Source organism: Panthera pardus, unplaced genomic scaffold, assembly GCF_024362965.1.
Source record: "Panthera pardus isolate Hobbes unplaced genomic scaffold, ASM2436296v1 HiC_scaffold_12, whole genome shotgun sequence".
In the NCBI taxonomy this organism is placed as follows: Eukaryota; Metazoa; Chordata; class Mammalia; order Carnivora; family Felidae; genus Panthera; species Panthera pardus.
The window spans coordinates 16540126-16553136 of NW_026526677.1; the positions used below are offsets into that span (position 1 = coordinate 16540126).

The 13011-nt window shown below is 52.4% G+C and overlaps 1 protein-coding gene across 1 annotated transcript in view; it reads left to right on the forward strand.

Moving 5' to 3' along the window:
- LRP4 (LDL receptor related protein 4) overlaps window positions 1-13011 on the forward strand; it is a 50129-nt gene that overhangs the window by 4732 nt on the left and 32386 nt on the right. Inside the window, exons 2-10 of the mRNA XM_019412477.2 lie at window positions 8306-8452; window positions 9583-9699; window positions 9976-10089; window positions 10485-10601; window positions 10918-11046; window positions 11294-11413; window positions 11821-11946; window positions 12534-12659; window positions 12851-12985. Coding sequence (XP_019268022.2) covers window positions 8306-8452; window positions 9583-9699; window positions 9976-10089; window positions 10485-10601; window positions 10918-11046; window positions 11294-11413; window positions 11821-11946; window positions 12534-12659; window positions 12851-12985 — 1131 coding nt within the window. The remainder of the gene's footprint in view (window positions 1-8305; window positions 8453-9582; window positions 9700-9975; window positions 10090-10484; window positions 10602-10917; window positions 11047-11293; window positions 11414-11820; window positions 11947-12533; window positions 12660-12850; window positions 12986-13011) is intronic.

Consider the following 13011-nt stretch of genomic DNA (forward strand, 5'->3'; position numbering starts at 1 on the left):
CTGTCAAGCTATATCATGAGCTATATCAAGGAGCCCACTCCACCTTAGTTCTCCTGGGAGAGGTCCTAGGAGATGGGGTTTTCCTCTGGGAGCTTCCTTGTTAAAAGCTCTGTGGTCAGGGATGTGGCCAGGCACCTCACTCTAAGGTTGCCATGACCTGGGGCGAGAGGTGCTGGCTGAGGTCTCTTGTAGCTGGAACAGTTTAGAATTCCAAGCTCTCCCTCCCACTGGCCTGGGAAAGGAGTCAGGCCCCAGAGCTCATAAGGTAGTAATTGCCCCAATTTGGGGGCTGGGCTGTTGCGGAGCCGCCTTCCTTCATGACTACCGTCTTCAATCAGGAGTCCTGTCAGTGTGCAGGGATAATTGATGTGGGTCTCAAGCCCATGAGTCGCCCCCAGCCCCCAGCTCCTCCACCCCAAAGTTTGACCCCTGTTGTCTCTTTGTTTCTTCCTTTTAAGTTGGTGCCAGTGATGTCATGTTTTTGGGGGCTGCGGAAAGTTGACCGTAACCAAGAGCAGCCGTTAAGAAGAGCTGATTCACTGGCCTTCCTGGCAGTCGTTTGACTCCATTTTCTGCTCTGTATTTTTGATTTAGCAAGAAAGAAACATCTTCGGTGCCCTTGGGCACCTCTTACGCCCTTTCGAGCAGACTTCGTTCTTTCGCTGCACTTAGGCATTCCCATCGCTGAGTGGATGGACTGTAGGCGTCCCTCACACTCATTCCCTTGCGCGTTTGGGTCGGAGTGAGGCAGGGAAAGGCCCCGCCTGAGACCCAGCTGGGGAAAGCCTCACTGGGATTTGCTGCAAGCCCTGACTTGGCCTACAGGAGTTCCCCCCCTCACCTCTGTGCGGAGCCAAGGATCTGAGCTCCGAGCAAAGCCGGAAACAAAAGACTGGGAGCAAACCTCCCATCTGGCTGGGAGGCAGCGACACAAAGGTGCTGCTGCATAATTTATCACCAGAGGTTTTTCTGGGGCCGGGAAGCTCCCGGGCTCTAGACAGAGCCTTTTTGGAGGAGAGGGACCCTCCCTCCCCCTGTCTTGGTGTCGTGTTGTGTCCTGTCGGGCAGGTAAGGAGTAGGATACTGGGAGAGACACCTGATTAGCACGTGAAATAAAGCTTGGAAATTGTGCCTCTCCGGGCTCAGCAGCTCCATTTCCTGCCAGGACTGCAGGGCGGGGGTGGAGAAAGCGTTCCAAATGTTCCCTTAGTTGGCCCCAGCCTTGGGAGCCCGACTGCCACCACCTTTTGGGTATGGATGAGGACAAGAGATAGTTTCTGTGTTGGGTCGACTAGAGCCTTCTGGAAACCAGATACAGATGCCAGGTTATAATATCCATAAGCCTAGCAAATAAGAAAGGGGAGTTCCCTTTTCCTCTTTCCACTCCCCCTACCCTCCCACACACCAGGCCTTTTAAACTAGACATTTCAACCATAGGCTCAGAGAGGCAGTCAAAGTGAATGGTTCCAAAATGTATCTCCCCCAAATAAGAATTTGTGTTCTTCAGGGAATAATTGCTGGTAACCACAGTTTTACATGTAAAATCCAGTTTTACATCACAAACTGGGACATGTGGTCTAAATACCACAAAGGTACTTTGGGGGTTAGTTTAACATCTTAAAAGCTTTTGCTATATCCCTGGCACTGTGGTGTTGACCTCGTCTTATCACATTTACCCCTCACAGTGTCCTTATGAGGTAGGTACTGATAGGTTCCTGTCTTACAGAAAGGAAACTAAGGCTCAGAGCAGTTTATATCACACAGCTAGTGGGTAACTGACCCAGGATTTGAACCCAGAGCCTAAGCTGTTAAGCTTCCAACCCATACTGTCCCTTAGTATGGAATATTTTCTATCTAAGCTATTAAAAAAGATCTGGGTTGAGATTATATATATTTTATCTCAGATTGACTTTTCTGTTTTCAGTCTTCATCTCCTCATGTAACCTTAATGCACAAAGAATTACTTTTCTGTGCTTTGCTAGAGGGAGGCTTTAAAAAGCTCCCAGGAGGGGCGATGAGGTTTGTTGCCCCTGTGAAGCCATGTGTTCTTGTGTGGGCCTTGTGTTTTGAGAGGTAGAGGAAAGCAATATGTTGAGCAGCCCCCTCACAGAGCACAGCCACATTTTGGATTTGTGAGATCTGTTGACTGAGCTGCTGGGCAGGGTAAGTAGACTTTTGAGGACCTGGATGGAAACAGCCTGGTATCATAGCTACTTTACAGGGTTGAGAGAAAGGAGACATATAGATGAAGATGACGGGATTACCAATGAAAACAACAACAGTAATAGCTGCTTACTGTGTACTTCATGTGTATTATTTCATTTAAATCTCCCAGCAACCAGCTATTATTGGTACTGTTACTACCCTCATGTTACAGTAGAGGAAGCTAATCCATTTCTGAATTGTTCTGTGATTTAGGTTCTGCGTGCTCTTTTCTATACTTGCCTCCTAGGAATCGGTTGATGATAAACGGGGCAAGGGTAGAGGATACCGTATGCCTCAAGCTCCTCCAGAGAAACGCAATAATAATGCAGGACTCTTGCCACAGTACTCTTGTCCACCTCTTCCCGTGGCCATTCACACCTCCAGCTTAACCTTTGGGGCTGGCCCTGTAGCTTGGCCCACAGTAGGGCTTTAAGACATCTCAAGCCCTGGGGCGCCTGGGTGGCTCAGTCGGTTAAGCGTCCGACTTCAGCTCAGGTCACGATCTCGCGGTCCGTGAGTTCGAGCCCCGCGTCGGGTTCTGGGCTGATGGCTCAGAGCCTGGAGCCTGCTTCCGATTCTGTGTCTCCCTCTCTCTCTGACCCTCCCCCATTCATGCTCTGTCTCTCTCTGTCTCAAAAATAAATAAACTTAAAAAAAAAAAAAAAAGAACTTCTTTCCCATCATTAGGAGTGGCAAGAGAGGGCTGAACTTGATGGGACCAGTAATCATGTGTCTGACGCTACCCCTTAGTGAGGCGCCCACTAGGAGAAGACTTCACTTGGTAGATTTTCAAACTAGACTCCAATCTCTCACAAGAATCTAGCTGAACATGTCATTCATTCATTCTACAAATTTGTATTGATCAACTACTACATACCAAGCATTGAACTATGCATGGTGAATACAAACACAAAACTCCATATTATACAGTTCCAACTGCCAGGAGACTGAAGAGCACCTGGTCCGTTAAGCAAACAATGATCCCACAGTGAGCTAAACACTACCAAAAGAGGAGGCACAAAGGGCCTCTGGAGCACAGACCAGGGGCTTTCAATTCATTTGGGGCCCATGGGTCCAGGTGGGGCAGCATCAGGAAAGGGTTCGCTTCCTGGCCTCCTTCTACCAACCATTTACCTTCTTTGGTGTTGGTTCTGATGTTTTCTGTGTAAGCCCTGCCCTTTGAAACGGGGGCTGTTTTATAGGCACCCAGAGTTCTCCCGGTTCCAGGTATCTCATGGATGAGGTGAGATTTCCAAGTGGCCCCTTGCTGTGACTCCTTTTAGTGATGCCATTTTTGTCTTGCTACATGGGCATCCCTTTCAGTTAGAGACACTGACCACTGCCCAAGGAGCTGAAATCAGTGGATTGGTCCCTTGATTGGCCTGGATGTGTAGTTCAGGGTCATTTCAAATAACTTATCTTCATTAAATAAGGTTTATATCCTCACCATTGCCACCAGTGGACAGGAGGAGAGAGGAGAGCTTTGGTGTGTTACAAGAAGAACCCTTCTCTGCTATGAATGATGATTCTTCCCTTTCTGTTGTAATCTCTCCCCCACTGGTAACTGTCCTATCCCAGCACTCACAGGACACTCCTTCAGCCTTCTCATGTCTGGTTCAACTTGAAAAAGCTGCTCTGTAGCTGTGTATAGTCACTGTACACTTTGGGCCTCTACGTGACAGGTGTGGTCCCCCTTCAGTTGAGTGTTCTATGGGATGGTGGAGAGCTGTGCCTCTCTAACCTTAGCATGCATCAGTGTCATCTGGGAAGCTTGTTGAAAGTCTGGATTCTGAGGTCCCATTAAAAGAATACTGGTCTAAGGGTAAGAATGGGGCCGCCATCCTGGCTGTCCTACTTACCCCATGACCTTGACCAAAGCAGATGACCTCACCTCTTAAGTGGGGCCTGCAGTAACTACTTAGGGTTATTGTAATGATTAAGGGTGAATGCAAGTGAGTATGCAAAAGCAGCTTGCAAACTCTACAGAGTAACTGCAAAATACAATTCTTTGTGGTCAGAAGCTCTGTTCCTTTCTGGACCAGCACCACACTGAGGCACTGGTTCAAAGGGCTAGGGCTCCAGACTGTCCCTGTTTCACCACTTCACCTTAGGGCAAGAGACATTGGTCTTTAGCCGGAGCAGTAACCAGAAGGAAACGTTACTGCTTTGAGATCCATAAACTCACTGTGTATTTGCTAATCGAGATTGTGTAAAGGAGAGGGATCCAGACGCCCCAGTATTATAAATTCCCCTTTTGGACCTCAGGGTTTTGGAAATTCTCATAATAGCGATACCACTTATTGGGAGGCAGGGTAATGAAGTGATTAAGAGCAGAGGCCCTGGGATCAATCTGCCTGGGTGTGAATGCTGGCATCAACCCATAGTACCTGTGTGACCCAATGGCAAACTTCTCTGTGTCACCTCCCAGGGTCGTTGAGAGCATTCAATGATGTAGCATATGAAAAGCAGTTGGAAAAGTATTTGAAGAGCACCTCGTAAATACATACTCAGTAAATGATCCTTGAACTATTACGAAGCTTTTGTCATGTACAAGTCCTGTGCTAATAAGCAGTTTACATGGATTCCCGTTTTATGGATGAGGAAACTAAGGCTCAGAGACCTTAAGCAACTCACTCAAAGTTGTAGAGTTGGCGGTAGAAAACAGGATTTGAACTCTAGTCTCTCTGACTCCAGAATCTGTGCTCTTTACTACAATGATACACTGTACCTGGTACACCAAATGGACGCTTCCCTTCTTTCCTTCACAAGAAAACAATGAGTAATTAATTGGTAAGGTGACTGAGGCAAGGGAGGTGAGGTGTCATAATGGGATTTTGGTTAACCTCCCAGGAAGACCCTTTGAGCACATTCACATGTATCCCAAAAGCTGGACGACTCGCCTATCAAGGGGAGGGAACATTTGGGGAAAGATCTTTTCACTGTTGAGTAAAGGCTGAAGGCTGAGGGAGTGTGGCTGTAAACAGCTTTCAAGGCCAGAAGCATAGCTGAGTACTCGAATTTAACACTTTCCAAAGTGAAGCCTGCCTATGCCATCGCCCCCCCCCCCCCCGCATTTGTTTCCTTTCTTCATTCATCATTCTTTTTTTAGAAAAAAGGTTAAAAGCTGTCCTTTCTGCTCACAGCCAGGACTTGACTGAAAAGGCAGAATTCCACCTCCGGGGATCCCGAGGGGCAGTGGTTCTCTAGAAGAGCTGGCTTTCTGGAGTGTGATGTGTCTGTTTACCGGACGAAAGCCCAAGCCAAGGGTTTGCCTGACCTTCACGTGCTGACGTTCAGATGTTGCTCTGACATGGAGGAAGTCCTGGCTCTTCAGCTGCCTGCAACTGACTTGATGCCCACCCGATGGAATGCTTTGTTCCTGAAGTCTGCTGGGAGAAAGCAAGACTTCTTTTATCACTCCGCCAAAAGCGGGGGTGGGGCCCTAAAAAAAACTGACCCGGGTCTGAAGGCTACTGTACCTTCAGTATTCTTTTTGACCTGCACACAACACCAGGATAGTGCTATTCTTTTTTAAAAAAAATTTTTTTAATGTTTATTTATTCTTGAGAGACAGAGAGAGAGACAGTGTGAGCAGGGGGAGGGCAGAGAGAGAGAGAGAGGGAGACACAGAATCTGAAGCAGGCTCCAGGCTCTGAGCTGTTGGCACAGAACCCGACACAGGGCTCGAACCCACAAGCTGCGAGATCATGACCTGACGGACGTCGGCTGCTTAACCGACTGAGCCACCCAGGTGGCCCTGGAAACTGCTATTCTTGATCTCCTAATCCTGGTGCTCAGGTTTTTAAAATCAAGGCCTTTTGGAAAAAACTAGTCCCTGCATCTCCCACACCCTACACCCCCAGCCTGCATTTATTGAGCATCTTTGGTGTGCCAGGGCACGAGGGTAGCTTCGTCCACGTTTATCGTCTGGTCCAGTCCTTGTGGCCTTTCACAAATGAGGAAATGGAGGCTCGGGGAGCTAAGTGACCTGTACAGGGTCACGCGGCCGGTGGGTGGAACCCAGTCTGTCTGCTCCAGGTCCAGGGCTTTCTCCTCTCCCCCTCCCCCCAGGCCCCTTCATCCTCTCTGTTGTCCTCACCCCCTTGCCCCGAACTCCACGTGGGGCAGCTCTGCTCCCTGCTGTGTCCTTAACTTCCATTGACATTCGGGGCTGGAGAATGTCTTTGTTGTGGGAGCCTGCCCTGTACATTATAGGCTGTCTAGCAGCATCCCTGGCTTCTACCCACTAGAGGCCAGAAGCACCACCAGTCACGACAACCAAAAATGTCTCCACACGTTGCCAAATACCACCACCACCACCACCACCACCCCCGCCCCCGGAGGAAAGACTGTCCCTGGTTGAGAACCACTGAGTCAGTCTTATCCTTCCTCTTCACCACCCCTCCCTGCACAGGGGATCTACATGTTGGGAGGCCCACTGAATGGAGTCCTTTGGAATACCTAGTCTTTGCGGTTTCATCCAGCCAGAGTTCCTGAGAGTGGTGCCTATAGCTGTGATGAGCTGGTCACACTCCAAAAGTTGCTCAGGGTCTGAGTGAAAAAAGCCCCTTCCTTTATCGGTGCTTTCAGAATAGGCCCAAGAGGCTGGGGCTGGGACTGGGGTAGCCGGGTCGTCAGTGCTTCCCTGGAGAAGGATCCTCTGTTCTGCACTTGCAGGGAGACCTGGACAGACAGGAACCCTGGGCTTGGAGTAAAGCCTTCCTGTGAAGAGATGCTGCACCCCTCAGACAGATTCCTTCGTTTTCCACAGGAAATCTGGCATCTTTTCTAGGGCAGCCAATTCCCTTAGCTTGCGGTGGGGGACAGAGGGGTCTCATTTGAGAATCTGGTGAAATCTGTGGTCCGTTACTCCAGAAATGTACATTTTGCCTATAGTTTCAACAGCTCACTGGTCCCAAATGCCAGCCATCTACCCACCCAACCATCCATCCATCCATCCATCCATCCATCTGCAGGTTAGGAACCCATGCGTTATACTCACATTTACCCTTGGAGATTGAAGTGGAGAGGGAGGGCTCCAGGGCTCTCTCCTTGCTTTGGGGAGTGGGGGGGTGGATGACAGTACACCCTTTCATTCTGGGCCCTAAATCCTTCCCTGTTCCCGCACAGCCTGAGGGCAGGGCCCAGCTAAGGGGAGGAAGGGGAGAAGAAAGCAAGGGGGAGAGATGAGCAATGAGCAGTGGCCCCCTTCTTTCCCAGCTGCAGCAGCCCAGCGGGTTAGATGAATGTGGGGAGGGGGGAAGAGTGACCCTGGCAGAACCCTTTGTTCCAGCTGAGGCTGGAGCAGGGGCACTGAGCCATTCACACGCCATCCCAGGGCATCCTGCTGGGCACGCTGGGGAGGGGGCACAGCAGCCGGTCATGGGACTTGGCCAGGCAGATAGCTCGATGCTCAATAGGGAAGGCCAGCTGCGTGCTGCTGAGGATGGGGGAGGGGCTGCTTCTGCCATCCTTCCTCTAGGCTGTAGCCTGTCCCACAGATGGGAAGGCTCTGACTGCTCCCCTCCCCCTGGAGCCCCACTTCTTCTGGTCACCCTCCTTAAAGGTGAGTTCTGACCTGGAGACTCACAACAGCCTGTGTTGCTTCCTGTTCCCCTGTGTGGGTTCCCTACTCCAAAAGGGGCTCCAGCATTTTAATTCCACTATTTCTTGCCCTGCCTGGCTAACAGCCAAGGGCCTGGTCCTGGCCAGATGCAAAAGCGTCCATATCTCAACCTAGCTTTGGAGGGAAGGGTCTCAAGGTCTCACAGCATCACCCTTTCTGTCCCCTGCTCCTTTTCCCCAAAGGCACCAACTCCCTGAGTGGCATCATTCATCTCTTGTCTCTTGGGGGTACTGGGCAAAAAGCCCTGTCATAGAGAAGGTACTGGACGTGTTATGAACCTAGAGTCACAGGTTGTCTTCTTGACCATTAGTGTCTTGGAGGAGGGGAAAGGCATGATTGCATGGTCTGCATCTCCCTGTGGTATCCCGTGGCTCTCTTGGTAACAGTGCCCCGAGATGGGGCTCTCTACTCTCTAGAATGGGCTGTGGTTAGGCAGGAGCTGAGCCCTCATTGGTTCCTCTCCCCTCTGCACAGGGCTAGCCAGCAGCCCCGAGTGTGCTTGTGGTCGGAGCCACTTCACATGTGCGGTGAGTGCCCTCGGCGAGTGTACCTGCATCCCCGCCCAGTGGCAGTGTGATGGAGACAACGACTGTGGGGACCACAGCGATGAGGACGGATGTAGTAAGCACCTCCCTTCCCAGCCAGGGAGTGGTGGGAAGTAGTAGAAGAGGGGAGGGACCTGGGGATGAGGGCCTGATGAATGTTCTGTACACTTGCTGTATCAGATGCAGAGCATTGGACTCTTGTGAGGGTGACGGATATTGACAGATGAGTGGTTTCTTCGCAATATATAGGGCTCCAGTCCTCTTGTATTTCCATGCATATGTGTCCAATAAAACAAACTTTGTGACAAGTATGGAATAAAACACCCTTGAAACTATAGGCAGTCTCTTTAAATGGATCTCTGTATTTACGTGAATATATGTTTGTGTATTTTTGTGCATTTTTTAATGTGCATACTATACGTGGATGCAGATTATTTCTGTGTTTCTTATGTTAGTGTTCTGTATAATCGTATCTTTTTTTAATAATACAAGTTTTAGGAAATATTATATTCTCTTTAAACCTTCCTTTCCCCTAGTGTAGTAAGTAATATAGGCACAACAGGCTAGGGCCTCCTGCCTCAGATCTATAGAAATATCACTGCTGAGCCAGCTGTCTGGGTTTAGGGATGCAAGCTGTAGCACCTGTGTCTGAAGGTGGCTAATTAGTCTAATAAGATTGAAGCTACAACCTGGACCTTAACCCTAACCAGTTCAGCTAATTGTGATGATACATGGCTCACCTTTCATGTAGCACTGTCATGTGCATTATCTCAAAAGACCTCTGTGAGCCAAGTATAATTACCCCCATCGTACAGTCAGACAACCTGTGGCTCAGAGAGGGTAACTGACTTGCTCGGCGTGGTAAGTAATGAGTTCTAGAACTGGAAATTGAGCCCAGCTGTGTTAATCATCATTTAACAAGAGGAAAAAAAAATACACTTCTTTTTTCTTGCTCATGTTTCTCTTAGTGGTTTTGAGTTCCTTGGGCTGCCCTGCCCTGTGAATCCCTCGCCGCTGTTCCCTGCTAATACGCTGGCTTCTTAGCTGTGGTTTCTGCCTAGCTCCTCCATCAGGCATGGGAGTCTGTGAGGAAGGACTGTGGCTCACACAGGGAAATGTGGGATAAGGGGTGTTGGGAAAGGCTTTCCGGCCCAGTGGAGCCTGCCTCAGACAGATTCCCTGTTCCCTTCTCTTCCTGGGACTCAGTGCTACCCACCTGTTCCCCTCTTGACTTTCACTGTGACAATGGCAAGTGCATCCGGCGCTCCTGGGTGTGTGATGGGGACAACGACTGTGAAGACGACTCAGATGAACAGGACTGTCGTGAGTGCTGGTGATGGGCACCAGGCGGGCTCCATCAGGCTCTGTTGGGAGGGGATTTTCAATCAGAAAATGATGCCCCAGACCCACATCGCTTCCTGGGTCTTTGTTCTTTGCCCCTCCTTTCACCTTCCCTCTTGGTTAGATGAGCCTGAGAAACTGCCACCTGCTTCAGATCCCTCTGGGTAGTGTAGAAGTGACTGCTCTGGTCCATGGGGCTTTCTGTTGGGTCCCTGGCCCCCGCTGTCTGCAGCAGCCTGACTGCTCTGTACCCCACAGCCCCCCGGGAGTGTGAGGAGGACGAGTTCCCCTGCCAGAACGGCTACTGCATCCGGAGCCTGTGGCACTGTGATGGTGACAACGACTGTGGGGACAACAGTGATGAGCAGTGTGGTGAGTGGAGCTCCAGGGAGGTGGGCAGGATGCCTGCTGGTGGTCTGGCCATGGCGGGGGCGGGAGGAGGGGGGGTTGAAGGGCAGCAGTGGCTTTAGCACTGCTACACCTTGAACTGCCCAGACGTCTGGAGCAGCTGGAGGAAGACGGGAGGGGCAGAACAGTCCAGACCCTCCCCCCACACACTCCGAACCACCACGAGGGGAACAGGAACCCAAGGCCCCATGTCTCCAGGGCTGCGGCTTTCCCCAGACGGTCTGCACCAAATCCGTGGTGTCTTCCAGGGATGGGGTCAGACCCACAGGGGCAGTGTGGGTGGGAGTCGGGGAGGATCTTAGGAGGGCGGCCTGTCCTGTCGGGCTCCCGCAGGATCGCTGTCCCATTGCGTCCCCCAGACATGCGCAAGTGCTCTGACAAGGAATTCCGCTGCAGTGACGGAAGCTGCATCGCTGAGCACTGGTACTGCGATGGTGACACGGACTGCAAAGATGGCTCTGACGAGGAGAGCTGTCGTGAGTGGCCCCAGAACTCGGGCCGGGGCAGGAGGCAGCATCCCGTGGGCAGAGGGGTGCACGTGCAGTGGGCCAGGAGGGCAGGCTCTTACGAAACTGTTCCTCCGAGGCTGAGCTAGGGTGGGAGCAGATTCCTCAGGTGCAGAGGGAGGGTCCCCATGGCTCCAGCAGCATAAGGAAGTCTCACAGGGCTGTCCCACGTGAAACCGGCTTCCCTTGCCTGAACGTCTTCCGCCTTCTTGGAGGAGTCCGGGCCTCTGAGCTCTCTCTGGGCCTGAGCGTGCGCCCCTCCCTGTCCCCCACGCCTGCCTTCCAGCCTCAGCAGTGCCAGCGCCTCCCTGCAACCTGGAGGAGTTCCAGTGTGCTTACGGCCGCTGCATCCTCGATATCTACCACTGTGATGGTGATGATGACTGCGGGGACTGGTCTGACGAGGCCGACTGCTGTGAGTGCTCCGGCCAGCCCAGCAGGGTGGAGCTGGGAGGGAGGGGGAGGCCAGGCCCCAAGGAACTCCTGGGGTGGTAAGGCACAGGTGTCAGCTGGGGCCGGAGCTCAAGGGAGGAGCTTCTGGATTCCCTGGTCCCTGTAAGGCAGAGAGGGAGGAGCCGGGTGCTGGGGCCCGGCTTTCTGCTCTGCTATGGACACTGTGTTCATGGACAGGCTAGAGACAGAAGTCTGTCCTGTTTCCCCAGCCTCCCACCAGCCCTGCCGCTCTGGGGAGTTCATGTGTGACAGTGGCCTGTGCATCAACGCGGGCTGGCGCTGTGATGGCGACGCGGACTGTGACGACCAGTCTGATGAGCGCAACTGCAGTGAGTGGGGCCAGTGTCCAAGGTCTGGTCTGGAAGTAGGGAAACGGCTTGTGGAGCCAAAATGGCCACCGTTGATAAAGACAGATTGGACAGGATTGTCCTGTACAGTGGTGTGGGTTGGGCACGGCACAGAGGTGCTATGTCCAAAGCGATGCCAGTCACGCGGGAGACTTACCTATTCTATAATTATATAGATTTATATGTTCATCGTGGCAGTTTTCTAGCAGACGGTGGTGAGGCATCTTGAGGAAAGGTTGCCTTTTTCTGACTTGCACAGAGATGCCATTCAGAACAACCGTGACAAGAAGACTGGTGTGAATGCTGCCACAAAATGCATTTTGGGGTGGCCGGGTGGAGCTTCGGGCCAAAATGGGGTCAGCCTTTCATGAGGCCTTTGCTCTGCCCAGCCACCTCCATGTGTACCGCGGAACAGTTCCGCTGTCGGTCAGGTCGCTGCGTCCGCCTGTCCTGGCGCTGTGATGGGGAGGATGACTGTGCAGACAACAGTGATGAAGAGGACTGTGAGAACACAGGTGGAGCGCCCCAGGGGTACCCCCAGGCCCTTTAACCCATGATGGGATTGGAGAACAGGGGTGGAAAGAGGATGTTGCTGCTGCCATCGGGCTACAGTGATGCTTTAGTCTGATCTGGCCTGTGGCCTGATTTTGCCCGCCCTTCTCGTTACCGGTGTCAAATCCAGGTGTACCTGCTGCAGCCTTATGGCCTGGACCACAGTAGCAGCAGCCTCTCACGTTCTAGCTCATACATGGCCTGTTGCTCTGGCCCTGGTGAGCAGGGACCATTCTCCGTGGCTGGCATCCCCCACCACCCTAGCCACACTGGGTGCTGGACACACAGGCACACTCTCTCAATCTGTCCCACGTCCTCAACATCCCACCGTGGCGTCCTGGGGGGAGAGAACGAATGTAGACATTCAGCCAGCCCTGTCTGAGCTGTTTCCTGCCTTGGACCCCGACCCTCCCACCTTGAGTCTCCTCTGTCTCCAGCTCGCCCTGGAAAATGACAGGCTCCCATCCTTTTGTTGACCCAAGCCCTGCCCTGCTGTGACCTGCCTCTCACTCCCTGCCCTGCTGTGACCTGCCTCTCACTCCCTCTCTAGGAAGCCCCCAGTGTGCCTCAGACCAGTTCCTGTGCTGGAACGGGCGCTGCATCGGGCAGAGGAAGCTGTGCAATGGGGTCAACGACTGTGGTGACAACAGTGACGAAGGCCCACAGCAGAACTGCCGTGAGTGTCCCCGGTGGGCGGGCCTGGCCCCTGGTGTGTGGCTGAACCCCACCCATGTGGTTCAAAGAGAATCCTCCCTAGGGATTCTTGCAGCCTCGGGAGCTGTTCTTCGTGGTCCAGGTGGAATGCCAAGTTGGCTGTCTGGGGGAGGATTCTGGGCTCAACTCCCATCTCTGGCTTGGCTGGCACAGGGCCCCGGACGGGTGAGGAGAACTGCAATGTTAACAACGGTGGCTGCGCCCAGAAGTGCCAGATGGTGCGGGGGGCAGTGCAGTGTACCTGCCACACAGGCTACCGGCTTACCGAGGATGGGCACATGTGCCAGGGTGAGCTGGGACCTGGTTTGGATCAG